At 43.0% G+C, this 17,892-nt stretch overlaps 1 protein-coding gene across 3 annotated transcripts in view; it reads right to left on the minus strand.

The window, feature by feature from the left end:
• Positions 1 to 15,028, minus strand: part of MTCL3 (MTCL family member 3) — a 44,154-nt gene extending 29,126 nt beyond the window's left edge. Inside the window, exons 1-5 of one of the 3 annotated variants that reach the window (XM_053913884.2) lie at positions 14,489 to 15,000; positions 14,282 to 14,367; positions 11,213 to 12,395; positions 10,558 to 10,782; positions 8,643 to 8,801 (exon numbers count right to left, since the gene is read on the minus strand). In XM_053913884.2, coding sequence (XP_053769859.1) covers positions 8,643 to 8,801; positions 10,558 to 10,782; positions 11,213 to 12,295 — 1,467 coding nt within the window. In that variant the 5' untranslated portion in view covers positions 12,296 to 12,395; positions 14,282 to 14,367; positions 14,489 to 15,000. Of the gene's footprint in view, positions 1 to 8,642; positions 8,802 to 10,557; positions 10,783 to 11,212; positions 12,396 to 14,281 lie in introns of all 3 variants that reach the window. The other 2 variants (XM_053913886.2, XM_053913885.2) reach the window with 2 other exon arrangements.
• Positions 15,029 to 17,892: the final 2,864 nt, after the last annotated feature.

Raw genomic sequence — 17,892 nt, forward strand, 5'->3', positions numbered from 1 at the left:
CTGCTTGCTCAGAGCATTCCCTGCACATGTGCTAGAGGTACTGACCCTGGAGATTCTCGGAACTCTGAGGTCCCTAAAGAGGGCAGGGCATTTGTGGGTCAGGAGGAAGATGCAAGTGGCCATGGAAGCGGCAGCCTCAGTGAGGAGGTTGTGACGCACTGGCCAGTGGAGACTGCGGGCTTGGAGGCAGACAGATGGTTGTGGACCCAGCCTGCTACTCCTGATGTTCACCTTTCCGAGCCTCCAGTGCTCATCTCTAAAATGAAACTATTAACAAAATAATTATATATAAAGAAGCTGGCACAGTGCCTGGCTTCTAATTAGCCCTTACTTAGCACATGGTTATCAAGCAACTGCAGTCCTGGGGTAATTTTCCTTATCTCTTCAGCCAAATTAACTGCTGCATTGACTATCCCAAACATTGAAGATTTAAAGCAGATTTAGCTGAATAGCCTTTGGGAGTGACAGCATCTGCAGGCTTCTCTTGTTGTCTAAATATGCATTTCACATTTTCTCAGCAAAGCACACAGAAATTAAACTGCAGAGTGGGTGTTGGGGTGGCAGAATTGTCCTCTTGTTCTTGAATTCCTATCTTCATTTCCCTTTTCAAGAAGCCTACAAGAGCTTGATGCAGGGAAGACTTTGTTGCTGCTGGTGAATAACTGGGGTTTGAGAGAAGCAAGGTGGAGGATCGAGGAGGGAGCAAAGTCTCAGGAGCCCTCAAATTCTGGAAGCAGGGCGAATTCCGCATCAGCTTCCTTCCCATTTTGTCTGTACTGCACTAAGCACCATGGAAAGAGGCCTGGTGCTGAGTCATGTTTCTTGTTCTCTGCAAAAGGCAGCCTGAAATACTTATCTTAATTTCCGCTCATTCTCTTATTCAAAATCATTTACTGTTTATCAGCTTTGGGTCAACAACCTGTGGTTGTTGTGGACACAATGATAGAGAAGACAGACTTAGTCCTTACTCTCAAGGACTGCAGTGCAGAGGGGCAGGGGAATGTATGCAAATGAAATGAAATAACAGTTGTTAATACTAGAGAAGAATGTAGTCTGGTTACTATCCCAGACACAGAACTGGATGTTGAGAGTGCCTCAGTGATCCAAACAGGTATGGGCCTGTCCTCAGAGAGCTTACTCTCCTGAGGTAGTGTGTATCCCAGTACTCAGTGCAGTGATGCATATGTGTAACTGCTGTCAGAGCACAACCTGTACAAGGCCGTCTTTTCTATCAAAAAATAGTGAACTTGAGGTGAAGGACTTTTCTCATGGTGACATTCACTCTTTATCCCTTATATATACAATACACACACACACACTCTCAATAAATGTTTGCTTTAAAAGTTGGCTAAAATAAAGTCAGATCAAAGTTTTGGGGTTTTAGCTTAAAGAAAAAAGTTGAGACAGAGGGCCAAAGCTATTTTCTGCCACCGCTAAGGGCAAGGACCTTCTCAGGCAGCCAAGGGTGGCCAGAGTAGAGGGGAGTGGTACTGCTCCAGAGCCTAAAGGCACCATCCCAGTGCCATCCTCAGAGTCCCCTAAAGAAGGAACTATGAATAGGTTGTTAAATGGGGGGTTTTGTCTGTCATACTCACAAAGGGGTAGTAATTAACAAGTAATTTACAAGGACAAGTAACACCTAAGAGACTCTTGTACTCTTCTAAAGCCTTTCACCTTAAAAAAAACATCAGAGAAGTTGATAGGGGGATGAAAATAAATTAAACTTCACTAATAACAAAATACGAATGTTCAGATGTTTAACCAAAGACCAGCAATCATTAACTCAGGTGCCACACCTCCCACAGTAAGGGTCTGGCAGTCAGTCATCCAGGGGCGGATTTCACCCCAGAGAACTATATGAATCACTTCAGAGACTTTCTGCACAAATCCGAGTGTGTAGGTGCCATCACTCAATGCTCTGGTTTATTTATAATTGGAAAAATGATGACGATGACTTATTTGGTTACCATGAGGTCTTTGTGGCTTCCTTGGGTGGAGCGCTAAGGCTACATCCAAAGTGTGGCTTAGATTATTCAGAAAGCTCCACTTGTCCTCAGCCCAGCACACCGAGTCTTCAGTTCTGATTTTGTCACTAACCAGGCCCTGAAGGCTGAGCAGTAGCAACCACCAGAAGCACTGTAGGTCTTAGCCACTGTGGTTCAAAACCACTCAGCAGGGTCCCCAGTGAATGCAAATTCACTTTGATGCAGCATTCTGCTACCTCTATCTTTGAATCCTCTGTGGTAGCTATAGCCACACTGCAATGGGTAATAAGTTACTCTTCACTAAATACCTGCTGATTGAATAAATTAAAAAATACTTGCAGTGATAACATAGTAATAATGAAATGGAATGGCATACCTAGCTGTGAATAAAACTTTTAGGGAGCACAGAGATAGATAACTGACAAAGTAAAAAAAAATGACATTTTTACAGGGGCCTTGGAGAGCACTCAGTTTAACTATCACATTTATGAATACAGAAACCAAGGAACTATAAATTTAAAGTTACTTGCTCAATGTCACAGGGAATGAGAGCTGAGTCTTCAAAGCCAGTTTCCAGACTCCATGATATAATGCCCTTTCGAAGAAACCACATGCAAATTCACACTACTGACAAAATGCCTTAGTTTTTAACATTCTGCAAAAATTTTAATTCCTAATGTTTTGATTACACAGATGAGAACTGACAATGTTTAGAGGCTCATCCATCCCTTGGTTGCCATGTAAATAGAGTCTGTTTCTATAACTGTCAACATTTTGCTGTACTGTGATTGATCTTCTTCATGGTTGCTCAGGAGGCCTCAAGGAAGCTCAGAGAGGCCTCTTTATGTCTGGTCACAGCTAGGAAAGAATTTCTTTTTTTCAGTATCTCTCTCCCTGCCTTGATTGCTACTAAACTCAGAGCTATTTATAATAATGCACGTCCCTTGGATTAAGTTTGCTTTCATCTTCCTAGAATTCTTATTTGACCTAATTTTTTAAACCATTATTTCAATGTTTATGATTTGTGAACCATTTTTACATTCCTTTTTAAGATAGGTAGGATAGAGAAGTTAAAGATGTCAATAACCCTTTAAGTAACACACTTTCACACAGATATATAAACACAGGTAAGCTGCTCACGTGTTCAGCCTAGAGCTCCAGACCCTCTGTTAAACTGGGAGAGCCCAGGGTTGGAGACTTAACTCCCATGAATATAGTTTATCAGCAAACTCAACAAACATTTCAACATACACTGGTTGAACAATTTTTATAAAGCCCATGATGTTGCAAACATCAAAATCAATGGATATTTCAACTGGGAACTGCAGCTCAATAGGAGATGCTTAACCAGGAAAAACCTTTATTTTTACAGTGTCTTATTGTTTCAAAAAGTTCAAAACTCCAGCTAAGAAGGGTACTGGGATCTAATCACTTATGTAGGGTGAGTTATGTTGACACTTTTATGTTAAAAAATTCAGAAATTTGAAGTTTATAGTAAGAGTTCAATATGCTTCAAAAAATAATCCACCAACAGGGGTCTTCTGATCTGTGTACGATTGTACTTTGCTTTTGCTGGGGTCTTGGCATATCAGTAAAAGAGCCATTTACCCAAGACTGGGTCTTGGGAATCACTTCACAGTGCATGTAACTACGTATGCAGTCACAACACTCACAGTTCTTAGATAAATGCATCTTTAAAAATACGTGGTGGCCTCCTGGAAGGCAAGCCTGTCTGTGCTTACCTGGCACGCTATTCCTTGTTTTTAATTTAATCTCCAGTTTTCTGGCCTATGTTATTCCAGAAACTATTGTCTCTGAGAACAGCAGTCCCCAACCTTTTTGGAACCAGGGACTGGTTCCGTGGAAGGCATTTTTCCACAGACTGGGGTGGAGGGGGATGGTTTCGGATGATTAAAGCGCATTACCTTCAAGCTCACCTCCTGCTGTGCGGCCCTGTTCCTAACGCGCCCAGAACCAGGGACCCCTGTCTGAGAAGATATGACTGAAGTATTAGTATTTGATGCTTTAAAAAATACTTACGGAAATTTCATTTAAAAATGTCAATGACTACTGTTTCATTTTCTTTCAAATTATAAGGAAACCACCACAACTAAGGGGAAATACTTAAAACACCAAAAATGTTGCTCATTAAAACTGTCTCCTGGGTTGCTTCTTTTGCTAATTTATCACTCAGCATTTCTCCTTGCACTACATGACTTAGACAAACATGTGCTATCAAAAGCAAGTATAGTTCTAATCGGTTCTTTATTTTATATATGAAAATGCGTAGGTAATTATAATTATGCAGGGCAAGCATTTGTTTGTGTTCTGTCTACAAAGGGGGCCTGGGTACAGATATACTCTCTATAGCAGAGGCCCTCCAAAACACAAAAACCCAGAGGCAGAAATTTACAGCATTAATTATTTTTTTGTTCTAGAATGAAAGCTTGTTGTAATAGATAGAATATATTAAACAAATTCACAGAAGATAAAAGCCCCAAGAAAAATGGTGTTATTGTAGTAGGCCAGTTAAGAGCCCTCTAGAGCAAAGACCAGGAAAAGTTGAGAGAATCATTTTCATTTAAGACTCTTGTGGGCAAGAGAGGGATGAGAGTGCAGAGTGCAGATTCTGAAATGTAAAAGATCTAATAAACAGTTAGCAACATCTCAGCTACTTGATTCTCTTCCTATTTTCAAAGGTCCTCTGTTGGGTATTCATTTGCTCAAATGGATGTTACCAACATTTCTCCAAGCCCCAGACTTTAAAGGTGATGTAAGAAGACCCTCCCTCCTGAAGAACACAGGAGTTCTAAAGCTTTGAAAACAAAGGTTTTCCTACAGCGGCAGGACTTCACGAAGGGTAGTACGCCTCAATTAAATAAAGCAAAGACTCACCCTTCACAGACCCTCACTTTACGCTATTTGCGCATTAACCTGTCCTCGCATTCAAAGCACTGCTCGTAGTTTCCATCAGATAATTTTCTTTGTAATTTTTTGTGATGCTGAATGATAGACCATCATTTTCCCCAGGTTACATAAAGGTAAAGGCATTTTTTCTGCTGCAGGAAAACATACTGCTAGTAGCAATCAGTATTTTATAGTCTGAGTGAGAATGCCATTAAGGTTCCAAAGCAGCATCCGAAGAGCTCCCTCTTGTTGGCAATTGGCAGAACATCAGTTACTTCAATACAAGCAACACACTGTAGTAAACTTAACTAATTGCCTCCATCCTGTCTCTACTCAACTTTTCTCACGCCCGTGTGCCTAATTCATCCTCTCAGGGGAAGAAGATAAGCAGATGGATGTGAGCAGATGCACAGAACTTTGTACAGCCACCAGCCCTGAGAGCAATTGGTCAACACCCTTGAAGCCAGTTAAACCTTTGGCAATTGGTTTGCAAACTCCAACAGATGGGCTATTGGTCCCAGGTGTGCTGTTCAACATCTACATGGCTGCAAATAAGAAACTAAAATCTGGGAGTTGGAGGATTATTTCTCTCTAGTAGTTTCTATTTCATATTTTATGATTTTACTCCATAACTAGTGTCTTCTCTTCATAATGGAAAGCTTGGTCTGGTTCTATTTTCTCCACTGGTAGAATGCCACAAAGGGATGACAGTCGTGTGGTTAGCACTCACCAAGGACTCGAATGTTTTCATTTTACAAGTAACGAAGCAGATGGTTAACTGAAACTGTTGCAATTATACAGGGACAAGTCAGTCTTGGAACTCACAGCTCCTACCTGAAAAAGTGAGCCAGTTACTACTGCAGCTCAGTTTTAGAATTTATGTTTGGAGGGCAACAAAATCACCATTACAAAAAAATGTTATGTAAATGAAACATTTCTGATTTCTAAAAATACTTTTAAGCTACTTTTTCTATTTCTGACACTTTTTTGAACATTCTAAAGGTCAACCTTATATGAATGATTACGGAACTTTCTTACCAGAATATTTTCCATTTCCCCTACATTACCTTTAGAATCCCTCAAATCTTTATCTTCCACTCTCTTGCCCTTCCTCTAGTTCCATGTCTGCACCCCTATATTCCCAAACGGTAAATGTTATTGCAGAGGCCATTTTTTAAATAAAAGGCTCCCATAGAAGATGACGTGCTGCATCCCTGTCCCCAAATTCCTTACACTTGTCCTGTTGCAGTCTCTAACCAGGGATTTGAATTTTGCTGTTCTAACTCCGACAAGAATGCGAATTGCCCCTCTGGCATGAACATATGCATCCCCACTACTTGGTGCTGCACGAGTGTTTTCCCAATTCAGAGTTAGAACTCTGAAGGAGAAACCTGTCACAGGGAAGTGAGCGAGGAAAAGAATCAAAGTAGCACATCTTTACAATGCTTCTCCTGAGGGCATCCCCAGCTTCCAGACCTTCTTTCCAGTAGCCAGGTTATTGTGGCTTTTATTTTAAGGTTGGGGCAGCCCCATCTGTCTGGCCAGTGGACAGCCAAGTTATAAGCATTTTTCTCTTTCCTGGACGTACGATGACAATCAGAGAGTCCTGATGCTATTCTTAAATCCAATGTTCTAGATAGCCATGGGAAAAACAGTCACATGGGACCACATCACAAGGTATTTCTCTTTACCCTTGGTAAGCAAATGAAGTTTGTTTCGACTTGAGTATTTTTAATTGTATAAACAAAGAATCTGAGGGAGGGCAAGTTTGGTATGAACACGGAATGCAGCCGATGGAACTGACGATGAACTTTCTCTTTGCGTGCCCGTAAGCTGGTATTTGACAGCTACTGTTCTAGGTTGAACTGTGTCCCCGCAATTTATATTTTGAAGTCCTAATCCAAAGTACCTCAGAATGTGACCTTCTTTGAAGACAGGGTCTTTACGGAGGCAATCAAGCTACAATGAGGTCATCAGAGTCGGCTCTAACCTAATATGACTGGTGTCCTTTATAAGGGGAAATTTGGACACTGGCAGCTACAGGGAGAATGCCATGTGAATATGGAGACAGTGATCTAACAAAAGCCAAAAGAAAAAAAAGGCTTGGACTTGGACTTCACTCTTCCTTCACAGCCCTCAGAAGGAGTCAACCCACCAGGTACCATGATTTTGGACTTCTTGACACCAGAACTATGAGAAAACAAGATTTCTATTGTTTATGCCACCCAGTTTGTGATACTTCGTTGCAGCAGCCGTAGATACCTACTTCATTATTTTCCTGGAAATTAAACTTTCAATTTTGGACAAATTTCACTTAACTCTACTGTTGAAAAAATACACTTAACGTCTATTCAATTTCATATTTGACCTCTTAACTTTAGAAAAAAATCTATGCTTCTTTTTAATGGTAATGGCCTGGATTTCACAATAAAATCCATGATCGCCACAGGAGATGCTGAGAATCCTCAAAAACAACATTTTACAACTGAGTAAACAGAAGCAAGTCGAAGTTAGAGGACTTTTGAGTCACCGGTGGCTCCCAGTCTCCGTGATTTTCTACTGTAGCCTACAGCCACCCTTGGGTATTAGTCATTAATTACATGTTATTAAAATGTCATGAGATCCGCTGAAAGTCAAGTTAGCATAATAAGCAGAGACTTAGATCACAAAAGAGTTTACCCCTCTGAAACAGTTTTCTACAGTTCTTGACACATATTCTTAATCAGACTATTGGTAATTTCACTGTTACATGGTAGATACAATTTTACACCATTTCGAGATAAGCACAGTAAATGGAAAACTGCAATATCTAAGTTAGTGCATGGAAAGATTAAGATTTTCATTTCAAATATGCATATTTAAGCAGAGAAAATGTTCAGAGGACCACTTACATAATCTGGTAATTCTCAATGGTTTTCATAAGTTGCACCTAAATACTCTCAGGCAGTTCTCAAAAAAAATGTTATTTTATTATTTTAATTCAAGTTCTTACTCATCGCAAAGTTAATTATTTCTTGATAAACCTTTCTGTTTCTTTTCACTTCCAATTATTTTCTTTGACACAGATTTTGTTGAGAAGATTTGGGGGAACATGGCAGGAATCTTGAAATAGCTGATATAGAAGAGAATTTGGACGCTTCTGACCTAAAGGGTAGAACTAAGACGACTTAGTCAAAGCTGCATTTAAATAGATTTCAACTCAAAACAAAGAACACATTTAAAAAGAGGTATGCTGTGACAGAACGTGCTATGGCAGGATAACTTGTAAGGGTCCGTCACTGGTGGTCTTCTAAGCACTGGATCACTGGGAGGCTTTGTTCTAAGAAGGATTTGGGCAATGACTAGATTCTGTTAAGTGGACTTTATGGCCTGTTTTATCCTAAAAGTCCATGGTTCTATGAACTCACTATTAATATCACAGAACTAGTTCCTCCTCTCTGCTCAAAGCTTATTCCTTCATACGCTTGACTCCCTTTGCGTTTGGTGTATGGACTTAATTTATTTTTATACATTTAGAATGCACAGGATGAAACATTATTCACAGCTCATATATGTCAAATTAGAGGTAAGGCTGAAGTCCAATTCTCATTTTTTAGAACACACTCATCTATCTGTTACTATATTGGATGAGAACAAACTGTCTTATAATCAAGAAAAAATAAAATTATATTAACATTCACGTTAGTCCTTGGAATTCTTTTCTGAAGAGACAGAAATAATTACCACACCGTGAGATAATGAAACACTAACCTCCTTCATTTTTTCCAATTCATTCTGTAAAGCTTGCTTTGCAATCTCAACTTCTATAAGCTGCTGCCTCAGTTTCTCATTTTCATCTTCTGTTGTTGTTCTCTTTTCTTCCACATTTTCTAATTCATGGTGAAGTCTCACAGATACATCCTTTGCAACCTAAATTAAAGTGTTTGTAACAATACAATGTAATTAAAGACAACAAAACATGTCGGCTACAGTTATATTCACGTTAAAAGTATTAAAAGTCAATACTTACATAGTATTTATGATATGCGGGCATTATTCCCAATGCTTTACATATAAGCTATTCACATACATAAATCATTTAACCCTCACAACAATCCCATGAAATAGGTATGATTATTACTCTTATTTTATAGATGGAAAACCTGAGTGTCAGAGATGTGAAGTAACACACTCAAGGTCATGGAGCAAACACGTGGCCAGGTAGTCTGGCTCTCAGCTCTGTTCCCTTAACCTCTACACCATGCTCTGGTAATAAATGGTCAGTTGTGCTTTATCATGTGAAGGGAAACTTCACATATCTTCTCTAACTCTACAAGGTAGACAATTCTATTATCACCCATTTTACAGACTAGAAAACAAAGTTTTCACAAGTGGGGTGTAGGGCATGAATTTTGATCCTGGGCTTCTAGGTACTTTGTTTTAGGAACCACTTTAGTCCTTGAGGTTAAGTTTTAAAAGAAAAAAGGTAAATAACTGTGCGTCTCTGTCCCTTGTTCTGAGATTATCCTGGAAATTTCAGGGTTTGGAAAAGTGGAGCAGTCCTGTGTAGAGGCTCAAGACACTGGCTGTGTTTTTAGACTGGGTGGGGAGCTAGCCTGGCAACCTACTAGCCAAGTTACAAGGCTGCGTGGAGGCTGGGTACCTAACCCCACCCAGTAAAAGGTTCAGTTTAAGCACCTGTTAAATGATGCTATTAATAATCCCTATTTTATAGGGGTTTTTCCTTTGAGAAATATATGAGAAAATGATATATGTAACCATGCTTGCCACAGTGCCCGGTGCTTAGTGACTACTAAACAAAGATAAAAAAACGATGAAAAAAGAAATAATACACCAATTTTCATAACACGTTTTCTCATTGCTTTCTTTAAAACAATTATAGGATAATTACATTTGATTTTTCTACCTTGAAGTTAAATGCAATTAAAATTGTATATTTTTTTGGTTGTCCAAGGCCATGAAGATAACACCTGACTTACAGTCCGACTGACAGACCCCACCTGCTTAAAAACGCATTTCAAAGTTGAAAGTTCTCCACTGGGGGATTCTGAAGAACCAACTTCGTATCAAACAGAAGGACCATGAAGTGTTTCTTTTATTTATTTCACTCTCCCTGTACTTCCAAAAGGGGTCTTACGTTGGACAGTTTTCCTTTCTGGGAGTTTTGGAAGTGGTAAGCACTACCACGCAGGACTCCAGTAAGACAGGGGGTGGGGACTTGCAGGGGGAAATGTCAACTTCTACCTTCCCAGTGCTGTTCCTATTCAGGGCTTCAACTAAGCTGGAGGAGTCTTCGTCGCACTGCTCTGGAGTGCCTGATTCTACCGGGTGGATTCTAGAGGCCAGACTATGGCCAGAGCCTGGGCTCTGCCACACCCTAGACTCCACCAGGAAGGGAGCGCTCTCTTCCCACTACCTCCGTTGGAGCCGCCGTGACTCCCGGGAGGGCTCACAGAGCTGGCGGTCTGTAAGGCCTGACACACGCCACTCTTGAGAGCCACCAGTCTGCTCTTCCCCTTCTTCCAGGACTGATATCTGTGGTTAGAGCCACGAAACTCTGTGTCCCTAGAGCTCTTTGCCAGTCACCCCTGACCACAAGCAAAGAGCCCTGACCCAAGCCCCACCTGCCTCCCGCGCCGCGCGCCCCGGCCCCCGCGCCGCAGACCTTGAGGTCCTGCTCCAGGCTGCGCAGAAGCTCCCCGTCGATTTCGCCGGTCTGCGCGTAGCGGAGCCTCTTGCGCTCGGCTTTGCGGAGGCGGTACTGCAGGATCCGGCAGTTTTTGTTGGCTCTCTCCAACTCGTGGCGCATTTCCTGCAGTTGACAGGCATCTTCCTCGAAGAAAGTGTCCCTCATCTCGTCCATCTCGGTCCTTAGCTCGTCAATCTCGTTCTGGGGTGACAGGCCGAGGGGCAAAATCAGCCTCGCTCCCCACCCCTCTGACATGCACCGAGCACAGCCCATCCCAACTCCAAATCCTCCAGGGGACAGGCGTGACACGGAGAAAATGGAAAAAACGGGCCCTCCTTAGGCCTTCTTTCGCGCCCCCGATCTATCCAGCTCTTTCCATGAAAACGTAGGGCAAATCACGATAGAAAAAGGAAGGTCCAGATTTAGATTCACATGAAAATCAAACGCTACCAACCTCGGGCTGTTTTAAAGGCGGAAAAGGCCTAGGAACCCCCTCCCCTCATTTCCTGTTCTCCTCCCCCTCCAAGGCTCCCTAACAGGTTAGCAGCCCCGCACCGCCGAGACACGCCCTAGTCCTACGAGGCCCAAACTGCCCCTCCCCCTCCCGGCCCCCACCGCCCACCCTCCTCACCTTGAGCGTCTCGTTTTCCTCTCGAAGCTTCTCCATCTCCTCCTGCATTTCTTCTTGCTCCTGGAGCTGCTGCGGGTGCGGCTGCGGCTGCGACGAAGGGGGCGCCGCCGCCTGCATGCCCCCGCCGCCCGCGCCGCCCTCTGCGCTCTGCGGGGGGCCCTCCGCTGCCGCCGCCATCGGGGAGGAGGAAGGGACTGCAAGAGATTCGCCAATGGTGGGGGCGCCAGAGACCGGGGAGCTGCGGCTGCCGCCGCCGTTCTTAGTGTGCGTGTGCGCCGCGGCCGCCGCGGCCGCCGCCCGCTCCTTCTTGAGATGGAACTGGATGAGCTCAGACTGCAGACATCCTTCCTTCCAGTAGCTCCCTCCCCCGCCGCTGCTGCCCCCCACGACGCCACTTCCGGAGATCCTACTGCTGGGGCCGGGGGCTCTGACCGCCGGGGAGGATGGCGAAGCGGGGGCCCCCTCCCCAGCGCCGCCGCCTCTGTGCGGAGCGCGTCCGCCCTTCGCTCGCCAGCCCCTGGGCGGCGGCGGAACGCCCCCCTCCCTGTCCCCGGAGCCGCCGCCGGCTCCTCCTCCTTCCCCGACCCCTCCTCCGCCTTCCCCGAGTGGAGGGGGGTCCCCGAGTTTACAGGACACTGGCTCTAGCTCCCGGGGCTGCTCCTCGGTCGGGCCGGGCCTCCGGCCGCCCACCGGGGCCAGGGGCGCCGCGGGGGCCGCTTCAGCACCAGCCGCGGGGTGGACAGCTCCCGACGTGGCCCCTTTGGGAGCCAGCGGCACCGCCTTCTCCGCCCCGCCTCCGCTTCCTCGGGTGCCGGCCGGAGGCACCCCGCGGCCCCCGGTCTTGTTGCCTTGCTGCTGCTGTTGCTGCTGCCGGACAGAATTGAGTTTAGTGCCTGCCCCCACTGGGGACCGGGTGGCCGCGGTTGTCTGTCGGACCGAATTGTCCCTCAGTCTGGCCGGTGATTGAGCACGCTGCTGCTTTCTGCTGCTGCCCTCCGGGTGCAGACGAGCCTCGGTGGCAGCGGCGGCGGCAGGAGCTGCGGCTGTGGCGGGGGCAGCGCCCCCGGTCGGTGGCTGACTCATGGCTGTCTGGGAAGGATCTGATCTACCAGATGCGATTTAGAATGGTCCATCACCAGATCATTCTCTTCCCTCCTCACTGCCACCAAACTTCTTTTCTAGTCTGGAACAGAAATAAACAAAACAACAACAACAAAAACATGCAGCGTGTCTGCATTGTTACAGAGCAAAGGGCGATTTTGCTATGCAGAAAAAATGATGAGATTTGGAAGGCACTGAATAGAAGAAGCCTTGACTGGAGGAAGATGCGGAATTGTCAATTCTCCTTTTGCCGGGGGAGGCGCTCTCTCCAACCCACCCCACCTCAGTAAAATGATGAGTGGAAGTAGCTGAACCTCACATTCTGAAGGATGAGACATGGAGTCAGAAAAGAATTTAGTGGAGGGAAGGTTAAAAAAAAAAAGGGTAAAGTCAAGAAGAAGCGTCAGAGGAAAAAGGGATAATCACATGCTAAAGTTGTCAATACCTTGATTTTTCAACTATGGTTTTTCTCACCTCAAATCTGGAATTTAAAGCATAGTTCAGTGGAGAGAGTTTTATTTAATTAATATTCTCAGTGTCAGTTACAGAAAAAGGGTTATGGAGGTTCCTGAAGAAAATTTGCTATGGATAAATGACACTTTTCTCAAACAGCTCTAACACTTACTGTTATTCTTAGTTGGATAAATACACCCAATTTTCTTTAGACTAGGATATATATAATCAACTTCAGCTTCAAGAAAATAATGGCTTTAGGAATCATCTATATAGTTTAGTCATTAGGGGATTTTTCTTTTTTAAGCTTTAGGAAATAATTTTTAAAAATATTTTTAGAAAAGTTTATTGATGGTTCTGCACAATTTTTTAAATTACAGATGATGATTTTTTCTACACTTATCCAAATTTCATATTTCTTGTTATTCATTATAGTTCTAAGTGTAGTTGCTAAAATATTTTTATTTGTAAGCATCTTCTCAGATGATATATTATAAGCAAAGGTATATTTTTCAAGTGCCCAGTCGTTCCTATGGAGCCAAATTCAGAGTCAGAATGACTACATCCAGAAGGCTGCTGCATCCTGACTCTGCACCCAGAGAGCTTGTGCATCTTAACTCATGGTGATACAACCAATTTCTACTGGGCATTTTTTCACAGATAAAGCCATCACTGGCTTTTACAATCTGGAAAATAGCAAATCATTGCTTCCTGGGCTCTCCATAGTGATCCAGCCAGCTAGTTATCTAGTCAATTGGGTGCCTTTTTCTTAGAACTATAATTCCTCTCTAAAGCACTGAAAGGGACATGACTAGGCAGAAAGTTCTGCTTTAAAAAAAAATACTCCTATTTGGAGAGGAGATTCTTTCCAGTCAGTTACTTTACTAGCATTACTCTTGTTATTGACTATTTTAAGTATCAAAATTAAGTCAATGTGCAGTAATGCCTGATATTTTTTAAAAAATTACTGGAGAGCTCCTTCTCCACCCCCTTTCTCTTCTCGGGATCTTCTTCCAACTAACTTTGAAAAATAATCGTGAACAAAGAAGATGTTAGGGGAGAAAAACAAAGTTTTTTAATCAACTTATTTTCTACGGGTTCTCTTGGAGCCACCTGCGTCTAGAATGTCTGGCCTAGTTTATCGGTGTGGGTCACACTAACGTGATCATCCAAACAAGTTATTTTGCCAGTGCCATCTTACTTTTGAATTAGGCAGCATCACTCCGGAGCTGAGAGCCACCAGAGAACACTTAAATTTGGTTCCCAGGCAGCTCTAACCCAGGAGGAAGCTGGGCTTCCACAATCAAAGGCAACTGACTGCTGTCACGTGGTTCTCCCAAAGTGACAAGATGCTGTGTCTCTTCCAGCTTTCCCCTCTGGAAATCATCAGCCAAGCACCCCGGAAGAGCCCAAACCAACATTGTAACCCTCCAGTTTCATCCGCCCATCAGCCTGCCCATCAGCCTACCCCATATCTCATCCCCATCCCTTTAGAAATCCAGAACAACTGCTCACTTCTCAGTAGAGCCGAGGTTTCGAAGTTGATGCAAATCAACAGCGCTTTCCTTTTGATCTTCCGGTGACCTCAGGATCTATTGTGTCTTTCAGAGACGAGGAAAGTTTAACTTCACAGCATTATATTCGACTTTCTGGCTGAGCCCGACTTTGGGCCCACTCGCCCCAGCTCCACACCCACTGGATTCCCCCAAACAATGGCGTTACCGTGCAGACTCGGTGGCCGCAGAGCAGGTTACTTGCCGGCAGTCCGCGGCTGGGCTGGAGCTGCCGCTCCACGCCGGCGACCGGGGAGGTACCAAGCGGTGCCAGACGCTCCCCAGGAAGTGCACTGCTATTCATGAGCTGACCTCACCGCACTGGGCAGGGGCGGGGGCGGGATTGCAAGGGAGGGAAGGGTAGAAGTAGCCAAAGAGAGGCTACTTTCTAGAGGAACGAGAAGAAGGCGGGGACAGGGAAAGGGGTGAGGGGTGGCAAGAAGACAAAAAGGCCGAAGCCACGCCCGAGATGGAAGATTGGAAGCCAAGCTCAAAGTCCTTGCTTCACTCCTGTATCCCGTACTTGGCAGATGACTCCAAAACCGCTGGAAATCGGATGTACCAGTTTTCTGCAAAGCTTTGTCCTGGGCTCGATCAATCTCCATCAATTTTTCACTCGAGCTCTTTTCACAGCAGACGGATGCAAGCAGCCTACCGGGTGGGACTGAGGTCTCCTGATGCAGCTGCGAGGCGCTGGCGGGCGGCTGCTGGGAGTTCTCTTTGTTCGCTCACTTTAATTCTCAGTCGAGCTCTCCACGCGGTGCACGGTCCCCACCCCCATCCCGGGCAGAGTCTCCAGGCGTCGTTCCTTGAGTAGATATGATTGCCAGGCCCACCGTCCCACAGACAAAGGGCTCTTGAGATGCCACGACTAATTTAGTGCAAACCAACTAAATAACGGTTTACAGAAAGATTTGACCTCGGTACATTTCCTTCTCTGTCGAGTTCTAATTTCCACTGTGAATGCAGGACCAATTGATAGGAACCGTACTCTTTATAGTAATGCATGTGGGTAACAGGAATCGTCAAGAGTGAATACATGAGAGTTTAAAGAATTGGGGGAGGGGTCCTGAACAGGTGCTTTAAAATGTACACCAATGCATTCTGTTCCACAGTAATAACATTTTTAAAATTTGGCTGGAAAATTCTCTTTTCCCTACAAGTTTCATTTTTTTTGGGGGGGGGAACATGAAGGTCTCCTCTTACCTCTAAGATTTCCTTAATGAAGTGAAAGATGATAATAAAATAAACACTGTATTAGAAAGGTTTTTAAATTAAGTTTCTCTTACATTTCATCTAGTGGTTTTGTATCTAAAAGGAGGTCAATGTCTTGAAATAATAGTTGTTTATGCTAACGTGAATTTTAGTGTAATGTTTTATTTACCAAGTGTAACATGTTGAATTAAAATGAAATTGAAACAACTTAGGAGTAGTTTGCATACAAGCAATATTATTACAGCAAAATAAAAAAGATGTTTAACCCCTGGTGAATCTTATCTCCAGAAATATATTAGACCAGTATAACATCACAGCAAAATCAGTCATGTATTCATCTGCTCCAAAACAGATAATAAGTGCCTAGTTTATGCCTGGCACTGTCCAAGGTACTGGTTACTCAAAGATTAAAATAAGAAATAGTCCCTGTTCTGGGAATGCTCAAGCCTGCTGGTGAGAAGTAGAATAATGTCTATAACATCATTTGGATACTATTGGATGGTGGAATTGCAATATCTTTGATAGCTATAATTAATAGCCGAGACCTTGACCAGCATAAGGAAAGTAGAGGAATAAAAGGAAAGTGAAATGTAATCATAATTTATTTAGAATTTATATTGTGCAATTTGTCATTATGTAGCCAGATTTCAGTTGTGATTTCATTAAGAAATACAAAGATCCACAGGCATCATTCGACCAAAATAGATAAAAAATGGATAAAAATATTTTTCACATTAATTTTTTAAAATAAAATATTATGAACATAATCTAAGGACACAGAACATACCTGGCCATTCTTCTCTAAGAACTTGTACAATGCTCAAGCATCTATGTTTCAGATTTTTCCTAAGATAGCATTTATTTTAATATAAGTAGACACTTTAAAAATAAAATCAAGAATTGATTATTATGCAGTCAATATACTTAAATGTGTATGTTAATAATTTAGTATGCAGTTTCAAGGTTGAAAGCTAAAATAAAACAATAAGTGTAAGTGATATTTAAGATGCTTCTTTATTCCAGTAAATATGTTACTAGAAGAACTTTTGAAATGGGAATTTATCTTGCTTATTCCTTTACTTGCTAAAGTTGTATATATCCAATTAAGCAACCTCAGAAATTTGTCAGAATTCAGAAAGGCATTATCTTTACTGTGTTTTAGAAATAGGCCAACAACCTTTTAATGTCCACAACAATGAATCTTTCACTTTGTAACACAGTAAGATGTGGATCTTCAATCGAGAAGAAGGCTAAAGTCTCAAATTAAAAGACCTTAAGAAAAACATGGCTTAAAAACTCGACCTTTTTATTCTCATGACTTTTACCATATAGTTAACTGTGTCTTTATATAGCTTTACAGTTTGCAAGTCCCTTCCATTTTGTATGCTCAAAATACTATAAAGTACACACTGTCTACTCCACTTAAAACATGGAGTATTTATGTTCATTAGAACTTGAACTGTGTCCTTTCTTCCATTAAATCTGTTTTTCATATTCTTCCCATGTGCCTCTTTTTCATGCTGTTAATAATGCAAGAGAGAGAGAGGTGGGAGGAGCTCTGGCTCTATCAGGAGATCCGATCCAAGTGCTTTTATTTGATGCTGAGCTTATAGGTGGCTGAGTTTGGACAGACTTTAGTCCCAGGGGAAGGCAAGAGTGGGGTTTTTTAAAGAAAAAGTATGGGGTTTATGGGTGGTAAGGGAGGGGTTAGTCTCTTATTCTTCTGGGTAGGTGCCTCAGGGGTTCAGGATGTGAGCGGGGGCTATGGGTTAGGTAAAGGGCTGGGCCATACTCAGATACAGGAGGGTCCGTCTGACCACAGGCCGTTGTGGCTGGCACCAGACGTCTGCTGTGCTCGGTGGGAGAGAGTTTTGATTAAGGAGCAGGGCTGCCAAGGGAGTCAGGATAACTGAGTCATGGGCAGTCCAGCAGGTTGGAAAACTGGCCTGACTAGGTCATGAGCAGGCTGGCGGGCTGCGAAAGTGGCTTGACCCTTTCACATTCCATGACTTAAAAATCTGTATCTATAATCCTGATGTTGTAACTGTGTACTAGTCTGCTCACGTCACTTTTGCATAGACTATATTTGGAGATAAAAGTATTACTTCAAACTCCATATGAAATTTTTCTATCTCCTCCAACTGATATTGATTTTTCTTTTAATGAAGAGAAACAATATATTCTACATTTATTTTTGTTTTAGTGGTATCAATACTTGATATACTTTTCCACTGAACATTGCCTTCTCCATTCCTTAATCTTTTCCCTTCTATTCTATAGTTATTATAAATATATATTTCCTAGATTTAGCTTTTCTATTTCTTGTGCAATCACCATCAAAATCCATACCCTTATAAT

This window comes from Desmodus rotundus, chromosome 11 (assembly GCF_022682495.2).
Source record: "Desmodus rotundus isolate HL8 chromosome 11, HLdesRot8A.1, whole genome shotgun sequence".
Lineage (NCBI taxonomy): Eukaryota > Metazoa > Chordata > Mammalia > Chiroptera > Phyllostomidae > Desmodus > Desmodus rotundus.